The sequence below is a fragment of the Ambystoma mexicanum genome, chromosome 13, assembly GCF_040938575.1.
Source record: "Ambystoma mexicanum isolate Mex_15411 chromosome 13, UKY_AmexF1_1, whole genome shotgun sequence".
In the NCBI taxonomy this organism is placed as follows: domain Eukaryota; kingdom Metazoa; phylum Chordata; class Amphibia; order Caudata; family Ambystomatidae; genus Ambystoma; species Ambystoma mexicanum.
Genome location: NC_090938.1, coordinates 244,218,085 through 244,243,300, shown reverse-complemented (window position 1 = coordinate 244,243,300; position 25,216 = coordinate 244,218,085). Strand labels below are relative to the sequence as shown.

At 43.1% G+C, this 25,216-nt stretch overlaps 1 protein-coding gene across 1 annotated transcript in view; it reads left to right on the top strand.

Moving 5' to 3' along the window:
• The first annotated feature begins 461 nt into the window (after window positions 1-461).
• LOC138520297 (olfactory receptor 10A4-like) overlaps window positions 462-25,216 on the top strand; it is a 43,715-nt gene continuing 18,960 nt past the window's right edge. The window contains exon 1 of the mRNA XM_069632739.1: window positions 462-527. Within this exon, the coding sequence (XP_069488840.1) occupies window positions 462-527 (66 nt within the window). The remainder of the gene's footprint in view (window positions 528-25,216) is intronic.

The following is a 25,216-nucleotide window of genomic DNA, read 5'->3' as shown; positions in this document are numbered from 1 at the left end:
CCACTTTTGACCAATATCAGCCTCTCACTTGATTCTAATACCTACTAATCCATTCTTCCTTCACCCCTCTGATTTATTCACTTACTCACTTTACTTTGTACCTCACTTGACATGCTTTCCTTCGGCCATGCCATGCCTTCTACCATTTAAATTTCACCACTCTACTTCTTCCCACCCTCCACCCCACTAAACCTCTGTTGATTTGTTCACTTTCCTCTGACTGAGTTAGGCATGTCTCAGTGGAATTCAATTGAAGAGTAGCAGATTGATAACATACTGTCACAAGTCTCTCACCTTCTCACCTGTTTTTGTTGTTTGCTTGACACCTTCTTTGGTGACTTCTTTCGCACAGTCTGGGATTTGTATAAACCCGTGTGCTGGTCTTCGGAATTCCAGCGTGAGGATGAGAACCCAACTCCAGGATACGTTCAGATGTCCAGGACGGTGAACAGGAAGAAACAATGTCCGAACTCGGGGACACGGAACACCGTGACCCGAGCGCGGGCGAAAATCCAGGAAGTACGAAGGTAAGTTTTTGAGGAAGGGAAGGAAGGAAGGAAGGGGAATTCAAGGAACCGGGAAACAGGATACAGAAGAAAGCCCCAAGCGAACTCCGGCAGCACACGTCCAACTACAGCAAGCGGTAGCGTTGAGACGCGCAGAGCCGCAGGGCGTGTCTGTTTAGTAGAACGCAGAGCGTGGAGCGCAAGGACTGGCAAGCAGCGTTCCGTATCAGGGGGCCATGTTGGAAGGATTACTGTGTTCAATCCCCTATGGGTCAGGGACCACGAAGTCCAGAAAGGACGTAGGCGACGGTTCATGACACAAACATCACAGGTTCATGCTTCCGTGCTTCCAACTTTTTGTTTTGAATGCTGAACATCATTGGACGTTTTAGCAGAGTCATCGAAAATCCCAGTAAAACGTGTTCATAACCTAATCTCCCCAGTTCTATAACTATGGCACTCTCAATTGTCTTGCATCTGGGGATACAAATGCTTGATCTATTTGATCTGACCCATGGCCATTGTGTGAAAACTGTGCCAATTGTGGATTTCTGGGGAATAGACACTCTTTCTTTTGGTCACCAAACCACCATTAAACTTGCAAACCTACAGAGTTTGTTGCTTCTCATTTGCTCTGTGATCAGGCTCAAGATATACATTTGTGGACCCCCCACCCCCCTTAGTCCTACAAGCTCCTTTACTTTGTTCTGTAACCAACCCTTACACTCCTGTATTTTCAGGCAATAATATCATGTGGAGAAAGGTTGCTCTGCCCATGCCACATCTTTGACATAATCCAGATTAAGGGATTAAGTTTGAGCACTGTGGCACTTTTTAGGTATGCCCTATGCATGAAAGTATACAAATCAATTTCCACTTTGCGTTATGTGAGAAATTCATACATATGCACACAGTGTACTCCATATTGAGTCTGGCCCTTCCCACATGTCCACTGCTCATTTATTCACCAAGGGTTCTAAGTGAAGAATACTACCATTTAGCAACACCAAATACATCCCAGAGAGTTGGCCTCTACCATAAATCGGCTCTGTAATGAAATAAAATAACGCTATGGTGTTGCAGGTGTCTCACCCCAGTTCTCATTCACGGTCCTCACTATTCCTCCTACACTGTACGAATTTCGTATGCGCATTGAAAACTTCAAAATGCAACATCGGCATGCCTCAACCTCCTAAATATTCTGAAAATCAGGCAACTCCTTCCTTTCAGCACGTCAAGCATCTCTTAACAACTCTTGTCTTCTCTAAACTGGACTACTGGTCTCCCCAAATATAGTTTCTGTCCTCTCGACAAGATCATTAACTCCGCTACTAGGACTCTCTTTGAACTCCCTCACTTCACACCTACTTCTTCGTACTGTCACCAGACTGGATGGCTGACAATGCAAAACAGGGCGAGATTTAAATGTCTTCTCCTTATTCACAAATCTATCCATGGTAAGGCACCACTATATCTCTATCAAACTCTACAAAGCTTCTCGTAATATCTGCTATGCCTTCTTGACTACCCTTGTGGCACTTAACCCTCCCCGTGCTTTTTCTCGCTTCCACACTTTGTTTCTTCTTGCTCCACTTGCATGGAATTCTCTTTCCCGGACATCCGAGAAACAGTCCACACGGATTTGCTCAAAACCAAACTGGAAGCTTACCTCCTCGCATCCCAGTTACCCTCCTAACCTACCTCTCATCTACCTTCAAGCTTATATTTTTCCCTCCCCTCAAAGCTTTCTCTGACCCTCACTTGCTCTGCCTTCACCTAGCACTTCATCCATCATGGTCACATCCGTAACACAACTGTCCCTACCGCCTACCTGCAGTTAAACATGTTGAATATTGGTTGAATGTTGGTTGTCCTTAATCTATGTATCCCGAAAGACTTCTTTTTGGGGGTGTGGTGCAATAACGTAAGAAACGATAATGAATAGAATTTCAGAAACGATAGCCACGTTCATTAGAAGAAATAACGTCGGCATAGAAGGAGTGGTATTTCGGGGCTGCCCTACGCACAGTCCACCCATGATTTGTCCTTGGCATATGTACCATTTACTCCCCTCCACAACAAAGGTTGCTCAAGCTCACTACTTCCCATCAAAACTGATTTGTTATCTATTGTACGTTCTTTGTGATCAAAGGAGTGTTGTTCGTCCCTGCTTATAAATAAATAAATAAATAAACTCAAATAACCATTTATTGAGCGAATCATAAGCTCATATGTCTCTTGGCACGATAATGATAGGTGTTATTTCTACCCAACTCCTTAGTCTTTCTTTAATATATTTGGAAAGGTGAAAGGCTGAGTTGTCTCTTTAAAGGATAGTTCCGGGACTTTTTTTTTATTGTTCCTATGGTTCGGCCATGTGTTTTTAAGCATAAATCGGTAGATCGTAGAAAACTTTCCTATGGACCTTACCCGACTTTTCGTCCATTAACGCACTCGAAATCAGCCGCCATTTTCTGATAATCCTATCATTTCCCCCCCTCGCCCTGGCTCACCTGCTTTTGCGGCACTAAATCAAATCCCCCGCCCCTGAAACAGACTTGATCAAAACATTCATATTCCCCGCCTCTATCCGTGACGTGACTGAGCTGCGTAGGCAAACGCGCCCAGGCGTCTTCTACGCGACTCCACACAGAACCAGGAAATCAACACAGATGAGCTCACACAACACAGCGCGCCACAATTGGGAATATGAAACTGTACTTTTAAATTAAACCGCAAGATTGTAAATTTGGTAAAGTACAGTTATTTGACATCAAATGTTTTGAGAATATTCAGCGATTTGCATTTTTATTTGCTCACGTTCCAAAAAGTTCGTTTTTGAGGCACACGATGTTCCTTTGCTGTACACAGGGTCTTAGATCATCTCACAATACAGCGCCACAATTCGGAATATGAAACTGTGGTTTAAAAGCAAACGGCAAGATTGTACATTTGGCAAAGTACATTTATTTTACATCAAATGTTTTGAGAATATTCAGCGATTTGAATATTCAGCGGTCGCACTGATAATCGCATGGCTGTTCCAACAACGAGGCACTAGGCCACCACAACGGTCTGTATGTTGCATCTAGCCGTTAGTACCGCGTAAGGGCATACTTGTACTTGGCGATCGTCCCATAAAATGGTCAGGGTGGTAACGTTGTTCACGCGGAGAAGCAACTGGCGGTTGAAAAACCCATCCGCCGGTGTCTGGTACTCGTGGCACAGACAATAATGGATGATGTACCTGTTTGACAAACATAAAAAATGAAATTAGTCTCACCATCAGATCTTTATTAAAATTATTCATTTTATATATTAGGTCGGGAAATTATTTCATAGCTAGGACAGTGCAACTGGGTATTATACGTCAAGGGGGGGCTGTAGGATACTGAGACAGTCCCCCAGTGCAGGGGTTGACAGGGAGGCAGTGCAGGTGGAGAGTGGAAGGGCCCAGGACCGAGGTCGCAGACAGTGGACCAGTTGTAGCAGGGGAGAGGGAGAGAGAAAGCAGAAGCAAAGAGGAAGGTTTTGAGGTGCTTCCGTAAAAGGAGATGGTTCTCCTCAAGATAGTGCGCGGTACAAAACAATATGCCACATAGAACGAACAAGTACAACTTAACCCGTCTTTAAAGCTACTGTATAGTAATTAAATTGCGGTATAAACTCATATAAAGAGTTACTTACATTATATTTGCATTGTCCATTGTGTCTGTGCGTAGGGCAGCCCCGAAATACCACTCCTTCTATGCCGACGTTATTTCTTCTAATGAACGTGGCTATCGTTTCTGAAATTTTATTCATTATCGTTTCTTACGTTATTGCACCACACCCCCAAAAAGAAGTCTTTCGGGATGGTCCCGGCCTGTCAAGGTCAAATAACAATAGAACCTTATAATGAGTCGTGGGCCATTCCGGCACCCGAGCAAAAAATCAAAGCAGCTGACCTTCACTTTGAACGAGCACACATTCCTAGTTAGCTACATTCAGTGTAAGGCCATCTCACAGGACTTGAAATTTACACTCCATCTTTGCATTTTGTCTGCGTGCTTTGCAGCCCCAGAGAACCATAAATACGGAGACATTCTATATTTTTTGAAAAAAGATTTATATTACTGTTTGGTTTAATTTAATGCGCAAATGAACAAGGTTGGATAGACACATTGCATGTACACTGAGCAATCACTTTTATTTACACATTACATAGATACACATATTCAATGGGCCTGCGACATGAGGAGACTCGAGAGCAAAGTCACAGGTGACACCCGGGTGGTTCGCACTACTGCATGGTGAAGGGAGGGGCAAGGGTGGAGAGACACATTGCATGTACACTGAGCAATCACTTTTATTTACACATTACATAGATACACATATTCAATGGGCCTGCAACATGAGGAGACTCGAGAGAACAGACAATCAAATTACAATCATTTAAACCGTGATGTGTATTTCTCAATGAGCTCTGCTTTAGGTGGACATGGAACAGAGGCAATGTTGGGTGGCAATGCAGTTGTCCCCTGCACAGGTTCGTTCACAACTCCATGTATGTGCCTATCTATAACATCAACAATAAGTCTCTCAATAAACTCATATTGCATATCCTCAAACACTGGTTTGATCACCCATTGTTTACTTCTTTTAGTGAAGGCCTTATTGTAGCGAAGCGTCCCTAAAGTTCCGGTCGTCCTACTTTGTTGACGGCCAACATTATGGTTATGTGCCAAGACCGCTAGAAGAGTCCGATTTATCATGCCCTCCATGTCAAAATGCAATCGTTTTGGTCTGTACTTTAGGCACATATTGTGGAACACCTCCAAATCTCCTGTGTAGCAGAATTCCGTGAGTCCCCTCAAATCTCTTGTTATAGTTTTATCAAATACAATCTTTTCAATGGCTTTGTGAGTGGGTGATGAAGGAATCAACCACTTCTTCTTCCGTGCCTCCTCTGTGGACAAATGGCCATGTTCACAATTGTGGAAATGTTGGTTCGTGTTCCAGCGGTGAACGTTGCTACAGTGTAACATTACTGACCGCCATTTTTCCAGTAGAATTTCCAACGACCCTCTACATGTTTTTGAGCTCCACCAAAGATGGTTGCTGATTGACTTGGACCACTGTGAAATACCTTGCATATCTTTTTTTTTACCTGCAGCCGACATATTTTTATTGATTGTTTTTGCAAGATGCCAAACGTCAAATTGGTGATTTATATTTTTGTACTCTTCTCTCATTGTCTTGGCAATTGAAACGTGTCTGTCCGTGGCTATCAGGTCGATCACCATTCCCCGCGATTGTAGTTCTTGCAATGATGCTACAAAGCCAACTTTCTCCATGGCCACTGAGGATGTACTTTGTGACACCTGCACGACCACCGAACTCACAATTTTCTTACTTTCCATGTCCTGAAAGTGGTAGGTGCAGTACTTTGCTGAAAATCCTGGGCTGTCGCACTGTCCATCACCGGCTAGCCTGAACCGTTTGCCCGCGAATGTACTATCAATAGACATTTTTTCCATTCTCCAAGCTTCGCTAATGGCTGGAAATAGATAATCGGTTTGGTATTTGTAGAACTGAGTTTTCGCAATGAAATGGATTCCCACAAACTGAAAGAAAGACTCTAACTTTTTAAAACTTGAACCACTAAAAAGTGCAGCCGCTGCACAAAGTAGATTGCCTGCTGGCAGTTGCCCCAGCATGGGTTGTGCAGACCATGAGAAAGGATGATATTTTGTACAGGTGGCATGTATTTTAAGGTTAGTGCCTCGAATTGCACGAGTCACATTAATCAATGGCTCCCCACATACTTCCCCACCAACCGAATGCCCACATTTCATCCGAATAATAATATCAATCAAACAACTATCGAATACAATGAATTTGCCTCTTTCCTTATACTGTCACTCTGCATCCCAGCTGGTTCGGCCTGTAACGTTGAGGACATGTCACTCACATGAAAGGTAGAACCTCTGATATCGTCTTCCGCTATGTTCAGTGATATTGATGGTGTTTCATTGTCGTCCACTTCATTCTCTTCCATTGCAACATCTGTTCCTTCTGCGGCGATGGGTGAATAAAACAATTTCTTCAACTTTCTCGCGGTCTTAGTTTTTGCGGGTGTGGATTCTGTGAATTGATCTCCGACTGCATCCGAACTACCAGGAGGACATTCACTATCAATGGCTGGTTGTGGTATAGCTCCGTTGTCAATCACTTCATATTCTTCCCATTGGCACGATGCATCTCCAGTCTCAAGTCCCTGCCAAAAGGTTTGACAAGAAACATCTCTCGTTCGCTTCACTGTCTGTGTAGATCTAGTTCGTACACCCACTCGCAACTAGAGGACAGATTGGAAAAGGGATGTTCAGTTTAAACACAACTTAACAGTATTGAACTATTAACAGTGAAAAACAACATAATATAGTGTCCAGGACACTAACCTTCTTTTGCTTTCTTTTCTTTGAAACTTTCTTGCCTCGAACTTCAACATCAGGACGCTGTTGCTCCGACTCGTGTGTGCATGTCTCCACTTCCTCTTGCGCTGCAACGACTATATTTTCATGATAAGCACATCCATCACGCACTGACGCTCCATCGACTCCCTGAAACATAGAACTTCCATTAGTATGTATAATAATATTGAAAACACAAAATGTACTTGGGGACCAATACCCACGTACATCTCAATAGCAAAACACGAATGAACGCTTTCTGTAGAACATTCAAACGACAATTATTCACGCATTGTTGATCTAGTTAGATGGAACTGTCAAGATCCATACCTCGGGCTCCTCATAGACTTCCATTGATGATATTATTGAAGATGATGCTTCAGTAACTCCCTGAAACACAGTAATTGCATTAGTATGGTTTTCTATTTTGTTAAAAAGAACATAAACTTTGTGCAGGCGTCAACGGCTCATCTAAATAAACCTGCACAAATGATCAGTTGTCTAAAATAAATTATGGATATGTAAATATGATTCGATTTGCTCGATCGTTGGAAGTGTCACCACCCAGAGATCTGCATCAACTACTAGGGGTGATGTTCTTGTAGAAGAAGCTCCGTCATCTCCCTGAAACATAGTACTTGCGTTAATAAAGAAGGAAGTATAGCGGATGTAATCACGTCATATGATTTCGCTTGATCGAACTGTCAGTATCCATACCTCGAAATGCATAAGAACATCAAGGGACGATGTAACTGCGGTGCACACTTCTGCAAGCTGTTGCGCCAACCCGTAACTGCATGCTCCCCCTTCTTCTTGGACTAATGCTCCATCGACTCCCTGAAACATAGCACTTTCATTAGTAATGAACACAATATTGAAAAAAGAAGACACATAGGAGCGCGACGACAGAAGGACATATCAATGGCTAAAAACGAAAGAAACATTGTGTGTAACAATCACGCTACAAGAATGCAAGATCTGATGATCTCCATCGATGGAACTGTCCGGAAACGTACCTCGAGCATCTGAGTGACATCAACGGTTGTCGTCAATACGTTGGACTCCTCAGCATCTCCCTGAAAGACAGTACTTGCATTATTTTGGATAACAATAATTATAACTGAAAACAAAGACTAGAGGACGAGTACAAGGGTGTACCATTAGGTAAAATAATCACACGATAAATTAAAACTATTGATTTACATGCCTAAAACAAGTCAGTGGCAGAATAGCTAAGTAAAATTACCCGATAGGCGCTTGAAGTGGCTGATGACTGCAATAACAACACGGATGGAGAATCTTCCGCCTTCATATTGAGTGGATACATAAATGGGGAAATTATTGTTAGCTAATGCTACACACTACCGCAAGGCCGAGAGATAAATACGTAAACTTGACTCACCAGTGGAGGGATGTGGACGAATAGAGTGGGAATAGCGGTTGAGAGCAATTTTCGCCTCGCTCGCGGTGTGTTCTTCTTTATTAGCAATGATGTGGAGTACATGTCTGAGCTAAAGTGCCTGCTGCAGATGCGGTATCGATCACCCCTCTTGTCCGCAAAGACTTCTAGGACTCTACTTTCAAGCTCAGACGGTGGATATCCGCAATATCGGACCCATTCTCTTATCTGATCTATTGTTTTAGGGAAAACATGCATTATAGTACCTTCAGATTTATTATGGGTCTTCGAAGGGCAACCGCCAATGGAACAGGCAGGCATTGTGGAAAATTCTGAAAAGTAAAGATCAACAATTCTCTATGAATACCAATGTGTTAAAAAATTAAATGACACATAAAAGGTTCAATGCAAGGTTCGTTTTGGTTCTTGGAACTATACACGTTATTCACATGCGGATAAGTATTTGAATAACTTTAAAAAAATAGCAAAATAATTTGACTGAACTCAGAACATATGACTAGTTCCTTGCATGTACTGTCTTGAACGAAAAGAAATTGGACGCAAAATGATTATGGTACATGGCCTTACCTTGACGAACAAACAGTTAGATGCAAGGATCAGAGTAGTTTATTGTCGTAGAACAGGGAGCAGTTCACAGGTTGCAAACTGAGGAGTTTCCTCGAAGTGGTCACGGAAGTTCACAGAGACGAAGAGCAGATAACCAGCACCTTCACGGGTTGACTAGCAAAGCGCAAAGAAGTGCTCATTAGAAATATGAAGTGGGTTATAAAGGATTCGAAACAGGGGTGTGTTTGTGAATGAATGACGTGTATATGTCGTGGCATTATGCGGTTTGCAGGGGGGCGTCCAGCGTGAGGGGGGGATGCTTGGCAGGAGACACGGGGTCTGGAGGTAGACATGGGAACAACAACCCATGCTCTATAGACCACTTTGAAGTGTACATGGTCTTTGGCACCTCTTGGCCTTTATCGCTCCCTGACAGCTCCACTTGCCAGCACAAGTACCCCGGTGCGAACTGCCTTTGATAGGGCGGGGGGTGGATTGGGGCGGTGGTCGTGCAGACAAGACACAGGAAGACTTGTGAATGGAGACACACTTATGTGGATTGCAGGGGGGCGTCCAGCGTGAGGGGGATGCTTGGCAGAAGACACGGGGTCTGGAGGTAGACATGGGAACAACAACCCATGCTCTATAGACCACTTTGAAGTGTACATGGTCTTTGGCACCTCTTGGCCTTTATCGCTCCCTGACAGCTCCACTTGCCAGCGCAAGTATCCCGGTGCGAACTGCCTTTGATAGGGCGGTGGGGGGTGTGGATTGGGGCGGTGGTCGTGCAGACAAGACTCGTTTGCCGCAGGGCCTCACCAAGGAGAGGCCATCTAACTGCATGTATGTCTGCTGCATATGTGTTCAATGAGACATGTGGTGTGACAAGACAAGGAACAGGAAGACTATTCAATGGAGACACACCAGATTAATTTAAAAAATCAAAACAACCATTGTTAAAATATATGTTGGGTTTTATTTTAGATCTTAATTTCAATTGAACATAAATAATAAACATTACACATTATAAAGTTCCGGTTGCAGCACATCCAGGGAAAATCCGCGGTATTGTCCACTGTCGCTGGGGAAATGTTGTCTAATGGCAAGTACCGCACAGGCAGGTATTACTCTCCGAACGCGGTGTCCGAGCCTCCCGTGAAGCCACCAAGTGAAGCAACGATAGGCCACCAGCCTGTACCACCTGTGAAAATGAAAGATGCAAACTGTATTAAAATGACAAAACTTTCTTATCACTGTCGATTCAGGAAAAAAATGTCATTCTGCTTTGAAAAAAATTCTATCTAGAAAATGCACAATATGGAACCAATTTACATGCATTCGAATGATATGTAGATGTAATTTTATATGTGGGAGACGACCATGACATAGTAGTGGCATCACTGACATCACAACCAGAGTATACTTACTCGTTACTCGGATTACGCGGACGAACAGTGCCGCGAAGTTCGTGCATAAGCATCATCATCATCCTCAACACGGTCCGTGAGAGGCAGGCTTCCCTGAACTCTGGCAGCTCGGTGATGCATTGCGGACTTGGCTCGCCTTCCGAAATGTAGGCCAAGCACCCGGAATTTTCACGGCAGCAGCAGTTCTCCTCCTCAGTTGGCATTAGCTCGCACCGATTGCACGTGCACCAGGTGGAGACGCCGTCCATGCGACATGGTCCAGGCTCTTCATCCGTTGACTGGTCCTCCCAACTGCCGTCCGAATCCCCATCGTTTCCGCGTGCTTGCCTTTCCAGTAGTTCCTCCTCGGTGTACTCGGGCTCGTACATATACGGCATTATTGTATCCATTGTGTGGTAAAGAAAGTAAAATAATTTACAGAGATGGTACAGGTGTTCACAAGGCCTAGAAGCGGCGAAGGTAGCTGACCAGAGCACAGAAACGAGTTACAGAATACTCAAAGTAACACAGAGAGAGGAATGGAATCGAAAATCTGCTGCTGTGTGTTGTGAAACGGTGTGTTTATACTTATTGAGGAAAGAGGCGTCCTGCCATTTCCATGGCGACACTTCATTAGCTGAGGCGCAGCGATTGTTGACACAAAACGTGCTTTGGCGTTGGGAAATGGGCGGTACGCGTCTGCTGATGTCAGGCTCAGGGGCGGGGGATTTGATTTAGTGCCGCAAAAGCAGGTGAACCAGGGCGATGGGGGGAAATTATAGGATTATCAGAAAATGGCGGCTTATTTCGAGTGCGTTAATGGACGAAAAGTCGGGTAAGGTCCATAGGAAAGTTTTCTACGATCTACCGATTTATGCTTAAAAACACATGGCTGAATCATAGGAACAATAAAAAAAAAGTCCCGGAACTATCCTTTAAGAATTGAAGTGTGTGATCAGCACGTCACACGGAGATATCTACTGGATCACTCATGAGAGCTACAGTATTATATCGACTAACAGTAAAGTACTTTTTTCACAGCAAATTAATGATGTACATTTTTAGAGTTTGTTCCATACCAAGGTTAGGGTTAGTTGCATTTTGTACAATTGTCAAATTCACATTTAAAAAAATGCCTGATTGATAATGTAGTAAGCATGACGTTTTAATGACTATATAAATAATAGGTTTTTTATTGTTATTTGGCAAACAAGTCTTTAACAAATATAATCTTTAGCAAACATGATAACAAATCAATAGAAGTAACATACAATTAAAATACATAGGTTCACAACATAGATTAAGAACACACATACATCATAAGGATGTTCTGTCTGGCACTGTAGATAATGACCTCTGCACTGTAGGGACCAGCTCCCTCTAGCCTGAAAATAGTACTTAAAGGCACCTGTTCCATTCACAACTGATCCTGCGCAAGAAGGCAAAGGGCCAAAGGCTAGGGGGTAAGTTGGTGATATCCTTAGCGTAAGGTGGACTACTCAGGTTGAGGAGATCAGGGGATCAAAATAATAAAGGAGATGGATATTTGATCTATTCCACCTAAATCCTTGTGGTACAAATACTCTTTCAAATTATTGCGTAAAATAAGAAAGTACCTAAAAAACGTGATGTCAAAATACTTTTTTATACAGTGAGATTACATTCTTCATCTTATGTATAAAACTTGGTACAGAGTGAATTCAGGTTCTAAGCACCCAAATAGTAAGTGAGGATTTAACACAAATTAATTGTTCTTAATGTATAGAAAGTATGAATGCACATGTTCAGCCATGTTGTCATTCAAACCCTGGGATCCACTTAGCTATCCGATGTGGTGTATCACTTGGGACATCTTGCCAGATATCTTGGAGTCAACCAATGACCTCTTACTCTGATACAGAAACAAGTCACCAAAAGTAACTGTGAGTTACTCCCATAGAGAAGTTTCTCGTAGACAAAGAAGTTACTTTGATATCACTGAATTACACCTGACTCTTTCCAGAAGTAAGCCAGGGATCCAGTAACATATCAGTTAGTCCAATAGCCTCTCTCCAAGACTAGGTCAGAAGTAAGCCAGAGTTACTTCTGGTAAGAACTTTGTGAATTGAATAGTCTCACTGGAGGAGTAAGTTAGGTGTGAGTTAGGAGTACATAAGAGGTAGGGGCCTCATTACGACCCAGGCGGAAAACCATGGTGCTAATAGCACCATGGTCCATGCCGGTAACTTACCGACTCCGCCATTGAGAAAGGGGGAATTACCACCCTATTACAAGGTTGGCGGGGCGGTAATTCCCCCTTTCTCCATGGCCCTTCCCCATTCCCATTTTTGCCCCATAGGGCTCAATGGGAATGGGGAAAGCGCTAAGTACGGTACCGCAAATTGCAGTACCGTACTTAGCACTAAGGTCCCTTTGCGGGTCCCTACTTTAACGGCTGGTCTAGACCAGCTGTTCAGGTCGGGTCCCGCAAAGGGACCTCGTAGTAAGGCGCTAATGGGTTAACGGCGCCGCAGCCTTTTACGGCGCTGTTAACCCATTAGCGCCAGTGTCGTAATGAGGCCCTTAGTCCTGATAATTTTCCTGTGAATCTAATACTCTCCAGGAGTATGGCAAGAGTAAGCAGAGTTATTACTATTAACTTTTGTGTGAATCAAAGTAAGATAGTCATAGAGCACAGTATAAACAAACAGACATTTCTGTTCATTACTGATGTCTGATAATGACTGTGCGCTTATTAAAACCTTTGGTTGGGGAGACAAAAACATGACTTTTGTGCAGTGTTTGCCTCTAAATATTTGCCCGGGTTTGGACCTGGCGGTGGCTGTGATTGTTCAGTAGCCTTGGATCATCTGGAGACTGGGCTTGCTTAGCTCCGGTCTAGCCCCTTGTCAATGTAATAGAAATAACTTGTTGTTTATAGTTGCACAATGACCTACCATTCCTTCCTCCAAGAAAAGGCTTGCACCCCTGGGAGCAATGGGGAATAATTATAGGTGCCCATGGGCGATATGTTGTGGAGTCAGAAATAGTAATTCACCTGTCGGCCAAAGAAAATGAGATTTACACACTGTAATTTTTTGTGTGAAATTATCCCCCTTGTAGTGGTAAAGTATTTTTCAAATTCAAAACAATAAGTATTTCCTGGACACAAATAGGTGAATTAAGTCATTTAGGGCACTAGGAGAGGCGACATTTGTACGCTGTATTCTGCAAACATTTTCCTGTGAATCGAACATTTTAATGTATGGTGTGTTGTACAACGCTTGATAGTGATCAAGTTCAGAGATGCAGATCCTCCTGAAGTTTACCTTTCTCCTTCGATGTCATCTGCACAGGTCCAGATCCTGCCCTCCCTCTTCATACGGGCGGGGAGCCCCCAACTAGAATTATGCTCTAAACCCTGTCACTGTTGCCTTCTGTACTGATGTATACCTTGACACACAAATGGATCTTCTGAGACCTCCCTAAAACGTTTCTGTGCTACCATGAACCAAAACAAACTGCCCATTACTAACACATCTGAATACTTGTGCTATCAGAAGGGTCAGAGAAAGAAAGACACATGTAGAAGAGGTAGTCTATCACATAATAATAATAATAATAATAATAATAATAATAATAATAATAATAATAATAATAGTATTTATTGAGCAGGGACCTAGCGTCGAGAAGCAATGGAGCGCTTTACAGAGGTAAACACCAATACACATACATAATGGAGCACTTTACAGAGGTGTAAAACAGAACAGATGCATAATGGAGCACTTTACAGAGGTGTACAACAGTGCAGATATACAGTGGAGGGGTAGGATACAGAGGGGCTCAGAGGAGGGATACAGCTGTACAGTGTGGTGGGTAGGAGATGTGCGGGTGGCGTATAACGACTGGGCGCAGGGATTTTGTGATGGCCTAGTCACCTAGTCACCATACTCGGTGTTGAGCAAAGAGACTGTTTGTAGAGGGGGGTCTAGAGTACTTTTTTGAATTGTAGGAATGGGGGGGGGGGCAAGTCTGATGCTGATGAGCAGAAGTTTCCATAGTATTGGGACGTAGGCAGAGAAGGCTTGTTTTCTGGACCGTTCCTTTTTGCATGAGCAGATTTAAAGTCTGAACGTGTCCTGGCTTCTGGTGGTGCACTGTCCTCTGGAGACGCTGAGTTTCTCTGTAAGGTAGCTGGGTGACTTGAGGGCCACACCCTTATAGACGAGGCAGCAAGACTTGAAGGTGATTCATGCATGCAGTGGGAGTCAGTGAAGATTGATGAGGGCCGGGATGATGTGGTCGTACCTGCGTAGACCCTCGATGAGGCGTGCAACAGTGTGTAGGACACTTCTCAGCGGCACAAGGGAGGACGATGGGAGGCCTTTGATGAGGGCATTGCCCCCCATCCAGGTGGGATAGGAGCAGTGCTTGAATGGTGGATCTAAAGCTGTCAGGAGGTAGCAAGAGCTTGACTTTCTGAAGAAGGAAGGGCTGATACCATAATAGGTCCCCCTCTGCAAAATGTGGTGAAAGGATCCCCGACAAGGGCTTCCAGGGTGTCTGTTACTCTTTTTTGCAGACATAGATAATGTTTGGCTTAAATTCACTTCTTGGTAACATTTTCTATACGTTTACATTTACCCACTTTGAGATTCAGAAGGGCTGTTGAGAGGAATGACTGGACGTTACTCAACCGAGGTATCACTGACAAATGAGATTTAATTCCTCAGTATAAAAATCCCTTTGCAATATTCAAAACAATCAAATAATGATAGCAAGACAAAGAACGTTCCTTCTATGATGTTCTGTAGAAGAATATTGCTCATGAGTCAGACTCTATTTCTACACATTTTTGTGAGAAAGGTGTCTCACTGTTGTGAGCCTTAGCACACTGAAGTTCTTTGCTGTACATGCAGCACTGTACTAGGCTCCTAACTAAAGACATACAAGTAATTGTGAGTGTCATACCTTTTTAATAATTGTCAATGTTGCAAATATGTATAAGAAAGACCTACTGCTACCCATCTACTATTGATGGATGACAACATTACCTGGAACCTCATCACTGGAGATCTGGGGATGGAATGGGAGGGCAATGATTTGGGAACAACGACCTCTGGAATTGGTATGGATTTCATTCTCCAGAAAAGGCCCCTAGTGCTTATGGCCTCACCTGCGCCTTCATAGCAAAAATAAATGTTTATGTGCCCCTGTCTGGAAAAAATGCTGGCAATTCTGGCACCAGCATTTTGTCATGCCTGGAGAAACACAAGTTTGCCGGTGGAGGCAGTGATCTACTGGCAGACATGACCTGCCAGGAGTTCAGGTCCCTACCCTCAAACATATGCCGGAATCACCATCACTGATACTACTTGTGCCGGTAATTACTGTAATCCCATCCATTGAGCCCTATAGGACTCGATGGAATGGGAATGGTCTGGCATCTATGCTGCGTAGAATATCCTGGTAATCCTGGGATATCGGCCACCAGAATTTACTGTCGGGATAAGAACAAAACTGGAATGAGGACCCTAAACTCCCTAGAACTTCCCATTAGTCTGAGGAGAAAAACTAGATAAGGTGAGCAAACAGTGAGAGGTCAATATATATAAAAAACAGCTCCCCTCCCAATAGTGAAATCCCATATGTATTGCACATGTTCAGCTATCTTATGAATAGTCATTTGAAAATACATATGTTGATTATCCAGTTTACATGGGTTTTCCTTTCTTCCTTTAAAGAGACTAGCAATTCCTAACTATAGATAATCTAGACTGTTGTTGTCTGGTTCGTTTTGAGCTCTATTGCTACATCACTACGTGAACCCACCAAAAAAATAAAGGGTCCTGCTGCTCTTCCAATACCTGACTTAAATAAATATTTAATTCGTTGCATTTGATCACATGAAATTCAAGGGGATGTAGGAGCTGTCCTTAAACCTTTCCCCACTTATTCACCCAAAGAAACTCACTCACCCACTTATTCTCTATTTGCACAATAGCACAAGTACACTAGCATTGCCACAACCCCGCCTTAAACTTCCTACTCTGGGATTCCTAGATCCTCAAGCTTCTGAAAAGATGGATCTTGAGCAGGTTTCTCTCTACTCATAGGCATCACCAGACATTCCTGTGCTGCTTTCACTTTCAGCCATCTTCTGTCAGATAATGATCCGCCACGAGAGGAGAGCTCTGGCCAAAAAGGGCCAAACTTTGCTTGGCAGTGCAACCATCTGCAGAAGGATTGTAGACAGACTTAGAAATCATCAACTGTACCAGATAGGTGAATTTCACTGAGACAAGCTATCTATAGACTAGTGCCTTTTGAGAGTGTGCTCTTTCTTTCTCATCCAAGGATTGTGAAAATCACTGAGTTATTCAAGGGTAAACGCAGGCTCATAATGATAATTTGTGGTCTAGCGTGGCACTTTGGATTCCTCCTTTTTCTAAGCACTGTAATAAAAGGTACTTTAACTACCCAATTGAATAGTACTCAACATGATGGCCAACAATGTATTGCACTGTGAGTGTCCTCTTCATGGTCTCTGCTCCTGGAGTGTCAAGAAAGCCTTAAAAGGAAGAAACTGTTATTGTGTCCACTTTAGCGGCAGCTGGTGAAATTTTAACTTGAGGGGCGTAAATATTTGTCCCAGATATGCCAGACCGAGTGTAGAGACGGGGCATAATGGGCGAAAATGGTGCATTTTAGAGCACACTTTTTTAGAAAAATTGGGTAAAAAGCCAAACAGTTTGCAATTGGGTTGTGTAGGGTAACTCATGAAAAAAATCCAATAGATGCAAGTCACCAACAGTGCACAGGAGCATTTCTCCAAAACATTTTCATGATGCATTTTCCCACAACATGTGCCAGTATAAAAAATGTTCACACTGGCTGTGCCCATACATTTCCATGCTGACTGCACCCTTAGACCCTATTATTCCCAAATAAGAACATACTCATGTTTGCTTTGTGCATAATGCCAGTAATGATACCATAAGAATACATGTCCATGTTTGTTTGGCCAATAAATGGCAGTATCCTTACGTAAGAACATACTCCAGCTGGCTTTATACCATTAAATATGCATGCCAAAGTATGAAAACATGTCCAAACTGGTTGTACTAAAATGCCAGTCGAGCTACATAATAACACTTATCATGCTTGCTTTATCAAACATGCACAGTAAAATGCTCCATGGCGTGCCAGCACCTTGCAGTCAGACATAATCACATTGATGATGAATGTGATTACGTGTGATTACAAGGGGCTAGGTGCCCCAGAGGGCAGATGTGTTTCAGAAGCTGGGGTCCCAGGGTGCAGTTATGGCATTTTTTATTGGGCATAAATGCCAAGGAAAAACAGCCATGCCCGCCTCCTAGTTGTGAGCATGCGAGGCTCTGGGGGGCCCAGTGATGGTATTTGTTTTTGGGCATCTATCAAATTCCTATTAATACATAGCATTCCTCCTTCATTGCCCTCCAGCACCTCAAATACACAGATAATCAATTGTGTGTACATGCGAGACAATGGGGGGGCTTAAAATCAGACTTGACATTGCTAGGAATCCCAGCGGACTGGGCTGGTATTCTTTACTGGGCCTACCCAGTAAAAAATGCCATGCCCACACCCTGGGCCCCAGGGCCCCAGCGCCCCAGCGCCTCACACGCACACGCTGAATGTGATTGTGTGTATGCGAGGCACTGGGGGAAACTGGGGTAAGGCTGTGTTTTTTACTGGACATCTATCTTAGATGTCCAGTAAAATAAATGATATGCCTGTCCCCTGGGTCCCGAGCTCCTCACACATGCACTCAATCAATGTGGTTATGAGTGTTTGCCAGGCACTGGGGACCCACGGGGCGGGGATGGTATTTTTACTGGTCATCTATCCTATTCCTCTACTAAACAAATACCATCCCTGACCCCTGGGCCCCACAGCACCTCACACAAGAGGTGATTTTGAATTGCCTTTGTTGTACAAACCTCCTACCCCCACTCGCCAAAATCATCTCAGAACAGGTCTAACACGCACACACACACTTACACAACATACACACAGCAAGCACTCACTGTCTCATTCACACGAGCACCCATCATGCACTCACTATTAAAACAAGCATACACGCATCCATAGACATACTTAAATAATAAACGTACAAACACACATAGTTACACTACATACACACAGCAAACACTCCCTATTTCATTCACACTAACGTCCATCATGCACTCACTCATAAAACAAGCATACACGCATCCATACACATATGTAAATAAATAAATGAACATTCAAATGCACACATTTAGACAACATACACACTGCAAGCACTCTGTCTCAGTCACACGAGCATCCATCATGCACGCACTCATAACACAAACATACATGAATCCATACACATATTTAAATAATAAATACAAGAACATACAAACACTCATATTTACACAACATACACACAACAAGCACTCTCTGTCTCATTCACATGAGCACTCTTCATGCACTCACTCCTAACACATGCATGCATCATCTATAGACATATTTAAATAAACTTAGAAACACACACATTTACACAATATGCACACAGCAATCACACTCTCATGCACACCTGCATCAATCATCATACATTTATTCAGCTAACTACACACGCATACACACACACATAGACATAATTTAAATTCAATTAAAAAAAAAGAACATAAACAAACGTACCTTCTGCCGCAGGTCTTTCCTCACCAGCGCTCAGGCCCCTGCTACCATGAATAGGAATCAGGAAGATTCTTGGTTTCTGCTCATGCGTGGAGGGGCCTGAGCATGGGTGACAAGACGCCCCACTCCAGCCTGCTCTGTTTGTATGTGCGAGGAAGCGCAGGAGCGCCCCCTTGCATATACAGACATGCAGTTCCCCAGCCAGCATTTCCAATGAGCCATGCGAGGTTGGGGACGCAAACGCCCCCAGCCTTGCATTGCTCATTGAGCTTGCATGGCTAGGGATCTTTAACTGTTAAATGGAAACAGAGTTTCCCTTTGACAGTTAAGAGCACTCCCTCAGCTGAAAATAACTGCTGGCGTAGTACTCGTATTTCACTGGGCTGGCTCTTCCATAATGTCTGAGAGTTGGCCACGACCCGGTGGGTCAACGCCCCCTCAGCCATATGATGCGCTGCCCCTGCTTTTTTTTTTGATAGACCAGATAGGATAATATTTGTGCTTGTGCATATTTTTTCTATGTTCTTTAAAGATTTTCCTGGAACACCAAGGTCATTTGCAAAATCCTTTTTGCATACATATGTGGGCATTTTTACACCCTTTTCTATGGTGCACAGTGGCCATCATGTTTTTTAGTTTGGGCTATTAGGTGTTGCTTGTGACACCTATAAGCCGAAACTATTTGCACACAAAGTGCCTTCTAGTGTTTTTTCAAAGCAGTCTTCTGAGAGATACTGACTTAATTGGAGTTGTAAACCTGCTACTGTTTAATAAAAATTTCTAAACCAGGTATGCCTAAGCCACTCAATTTCTAAACACTATGCATGGCCTTCACTGAAGTCCTGGTAAAAACAAGCATTGACAAAGCCAACAGTTTTAACTTGTCTATAAGTATTACGCATTTGCCAGGCACTGCTACTAGTTGACCAGGCACTCACACCATTATGCACCTGCTACCATCAATGGCCAGCTAACACCACTATGGATTTGCCTGGCAAGTGACTTTCCCTTGCCTACACAAAAGCCCAGACTCTTGGCATTGTCAAAGCTTGTTTTATAAGGAAATTGGGCCTTTGCTGTAGAAGCAATTCCTTTTTCCTTGGAGAAAAAACAATATAAGCATCTCAAAGGGTGTGAATATTGTTTTTTCTTCACTCATGAATACCCTGGCTCGGGCTAACAGTCTGTTACTGGCCAAGTCGGCCACCCCAAAGTATTGATTAATGCTAAATTACAGCCGAATGTTCAACTGTAATAAATACTACAGGCAATGAGGGATGTGTAGCACGGACCTTAGCCGGTCTGATAGCACAGAGAGTAGAGTGCTTGCTTTGACATCTGTGCAGAGCCTGCTTATGCAGGTTCGAATCCCAGCAGGGCCAAACTCAGCCTTGCATCCTTCCGAGATCGATAATGACATCTGTGCAGAGCCTGCTTATGCAGGTTCGAATCCCAGCAGGGCCAAACTCAGCCTTGCATCCTTCCGAGATCGATAAATGAGCACCACACACCGTGGGCAATAATAAGCAGGGCTCAGATACCTGAGGGTTCGCAGCGCTATATAAATTTAAATTATTATTATTATGTTCTTTTACTTAGCTCAAGAAAGCTGTGATGTTAACATTGTTTTATAATCTCTCCAGTACAATTTGCCTTAGACTTCAAGCCACTTGCTCAAAACATAAGTCTACAGAGATAATCCCATTTCACAACAAAAACAGGCAGAAAAAGGTATTCCTCTATGCAGACAATCTTTTAATACATATATGAGTGCATGAATTGGAGCTTTTATAAAGCTCGCAAAGGTAGCTAAGTCGTCTCCTGGAGCTGTTCACTTAGGGAGTGAGTACAAGTTTGGCTAATTCGTTCTCGGAGTATCGAGCATACTCCGAATTGCACTCGATTTGCTTCATATCTGGGCTAGAATTGTAGGATGTGCCAATGATGTGAACCCCAGAGAGAAAAGCAATTCACTCCCCGTGTGGAGAAGCATGTTCTAGGCACTCCAGAGAGACTAGGGTGGCGGAAGCATTTTTCACTCCATTCAACCGAAGGATCAGGAACATGGTAGTGAACACCACTAATCTGTGGTTAAATACGAGGGAAGTGGCTAGAGAAATACCAAGAGAGAACGATGAAGACATGGAAGGTCAGCGCGTTGTTTATGGCATCTGAGGGTGTTCAAAGAGAAGGATGTCTTTTACTTTGGTTAATTTGTAACTGTAAATCCAGCTCCTTTAAGGGACTTTAAGAGTCATCATATTTTGTTTTTAAAGTAAGTGCTACAGCCTGGGTTTACACCCGGCTGCACTTTTTGTGAATTGACAGGAGGCGCAGTGTATCACTGCTCTCACAACTGCAGCTCGGATTAACCCACAAACTTCACTGCAGTGGCCCGACTTCCTTCAACGCTGGCACTGTGGCACTGTTGCTGGAAGGGCCGCATGGACCCTACTAGGCGTGCTCCCTGTCAGGTAGGCGAGCATGCATGATATCTAATGGGCCCAGTCCTTGCTAAGGTGGGCATGCTCTTCAGCCCGGGGCGACAGGATATCCAGCCATGCGGCCCAGGTGCAGGAACTGCACGGGGCACTCCTGCTGCTGCTGCCATAAATCCCTGGTCACTTCTGGCATATGCGTCCCGTCAAGGACACAGCGTTTGGGGCCCCGCTGCTGAGTGTGCCAGGCCACTACTGGCATATGCAGTCCAGCTTCTGGTGGGTTGTAAGCAGTCACCACCCTACAACTCCAAGAAACCCCTGGGTTGACAGACACATCTTGGGTGGGGACTCTGGGGCCCCCCTTCCGATTGCTGCTGCGCTGGGCCACCCTTCACATGTGGCCCAGGACACAGAAGCACCTTCAAGCACCTTCCAATTGACATTCAGGCATCCTTGGCTCTCTGTAAAGTAAGGACACTGGAGTGTAAAATTCACTTAATAGACTTTGAATACACATTTTGAAGATTCTTCATTTTGTTAACCTTTTCTATGCAACTGCTTAGATAGAGAGGTTGTAATAGTAGTGTTTTTTAAGCTTGGTTTGTTTACCCCAATTTTGTATAGAATAAAAAACTGCTGGTTTGCTGGATACTAATTATAAGTATATGATATAATTCAATCACCAGGAGGTTGTGCACCAGCATCAGTGTCAGTTAATCACTACCTGCTAGTTCTGAGTGCTTACCCCCAAACTTGATTAGCTTGACTGATATTGTTGTGTGTTCTTGCTCAGTCCAGGGTCCCAGCCCACATCTGATAATTGTTGACCTATAACAGTTATAATACCATTAGAGTGGTCACTAATCTATCATAATGTAAGTGTCTGTAACACATTGACTAGTTCTTAGTTTATTAATACTCTTGCCTTACACCACAATTCTGAATAGAACTATCAAGGGCCCTTTCTCATCCCAAGGTCCCTGCACTCATCTGGCAACCGCAAGCAAATTTCACGGGCGCCATTTTAGCATACCTTTAAATAGAAAGTCAAACGTCATGTGGATAATCACCTGTGTGTGACGCTAACAGTGATGGCCCCACCTCGATTACCTGATCGCTGTGTTGTTTAGGGAAACAGCGCACTATTACCTACACACACTTGCTCTCATGTTGCATCCAACATTTAGCCGATATATTTAAACTATTGTCAATTCACAAAACCAACCTTCATGTCGGTATATTCTGTTGCCGTGTTCTAAGGAATAACAAATCACCTCTGTTAATGTTTTTAATACATCAACTTGGTCTATATTTATGATCTCTTACCTCTTTCTGGTGCATCCTTCATGCAGTGCGGATTTGTCCAAAAACAATACCATAAGAAAGTAACTGGATATCATCCTGTTCATAGAACTAATGCGTCAATGTATGACTACGTCATTGACTTGGCTAAATTAAGCCTAATACAATCTGATCTTACTCCCGCGTTTTAGGCTAATGTCACGAAAATAGTAGTAAATAATGTAAGGTACTGACCTTATGCAACAAAAGAGGATAGACCCATGCATCCATAATATGTCTTTTGTAAATATTATGCTGAAATAGCATTCCTTTATTTAATCTATTGGGATTTAAAATTGTAGTAATGTTAATAGTAGTCCAAATTACTAAATTAAGTTTGATCATGCTCTCTGGCGCAAAGGCTAATGCATTCTAATGAAAGTTGTTATAGACAATACATGATATTGCTCATACATGTGAATAGAGGGTATCCCGATTATCATAACATACTTAGCATGTAATTGCTTCATTTCTAGACTATCTCTATTTTAAACCACTCGCATTGATTGATTTCATGATATTATTAATGGTATACATATTGTTCCAATATGATCCAAATACATCTCTAAATTCTCTTAGATAGTATCATATCACCTCAATGTATGTCCTATGTTTCTATTTTGTTGATAAGTAGCAGTGATGGGCTGATAACATATTGATAACCGGTACAAAGTCCCAAACCCTACAACAAACAACAATCCAGTAATGCATTGAGACTACCGGTCATACATCTACAAAAGAAAAGAAAATCAGAGTAACACAGTCAAAAACTGAACAAACAGAATTATAAAAACACGTTAATTTCATGTTCCTTGTTAAGTCCCAGGGTTGTACATCGTAATCTGCATATCACCTTGGATTTCAACTGTCTTGGATGCTGCTCCATATCCCCACCTCTTTTACCACATAAGACTTTCTGTATCCCAACAAATTTGATATCCGCCTTATTATTCTTCTAATGTTGTCGCTGCCCATGAAGATTGCCGAGGGTTACAGCGCAGGTCAGTCTTGATTCTAGGCGAGCATTATGCTTTTCTTCTTTATTACTGCTCCCACAGCAATTCAAAATATTAACATTTTTCTCTTTTTTTAAAACTTGGTAACATTTTTTGTTTCCTTCCAGAACGTCTGGAAGTAGAACACAAACAGGGTATCATAGTTTTAAACCTTGCAAGAAAATGTCTCCAAAAACTACCAGTCCCCACAATCCTCTGCTCTTAGGTAGTTCTGGTCTGCTCTCTTTGCCCAATCAGGCTCTGTCCATAACTATAAGATAGGCCCCTTGTGAGACCAACTCCTCTTTCTTTGGCCACTGCAACCAATGTAACAAAACTCTCAAACAGTCCACTCTAATCAACTGGACAACTTGTATATCTCGATGCGCCGAAACCTTGGCTTTGCGATGGCGAGAAGATCTTTGCAAATTGAACTCTGCATAATTCTCTCGCTCACTCAGGTTATTTTCTGCTCCTCTCCTGGAAGGAAGGGAGAAGCTATTATAAGGGTGGTTCTTATATTAACATACTCATCAATACTTTACATGTATGTTCAAATCACATCTGGGTGGGATATAATGCTCGCCTCCTTGTCTTTAACAGAATCAAGAATGACCTGCGCTGTAAGCCTGGGCAATCTTTATTCTATGGCGAGACACGAGGCAAGCATTATGCTTGTTCAAAGCTATCAATCACGCTATTAGCTATCTGCAACACAGGCTTGAAATAAAATGTCTTAAAAGTGCTCTCATTAGACCATTTGGCTGACTTCATTATATCCTGTAATGGAACGCCTGCTGCAAATGCTCTAGACGCCATGGCACCCCTTACTGAATATACTCCAAACTGAGATAAATCGATACCTGCCCATTGCATTTTTTTTCTAACCCATCTCGCAATGGTGGCTGTCCCAACTGCATGGAAAAGCTTCCTGCGTGCAATTAACAATTGAGTGACTCCTCTCGGTCTCACTTCTGCTGTGACACTCTCATAGTCTTTAATGCATTGCGCTACGCAAAGCTTAGGATTACTTGGAAACTATGGATAAGAAATAATCGTAGAGTCGGATTTAGTTCAGTTCGCTACGTTAAAGGCTACACCTTCCGGGCAGAAAATCTTCCTATCAATTTCTAGAGCTTTTACGTCAGAAACTCTCCTGCACGCTACCAGGCACAACAGCATGGCCAGTTTCCCTGATAATTGGGATCGCGACAGGTGTTTGTTGTCGGGCCAGGCCAGAAATAGTTGAAACACGAGTCGTACGTCCCAGAGCACTGAATATTTGGGCTTGGGGAGCTTACGCATCTTCACTCCTTTCAGAAGGCGTATCACTGCTGGGTGTTCTCCTACTGGCTTTCCTTCTAACTTGTCATGACCCGCCAAAATCGCAGATCTGTAGACACCTATTGTTCTGTAGGTGCAGC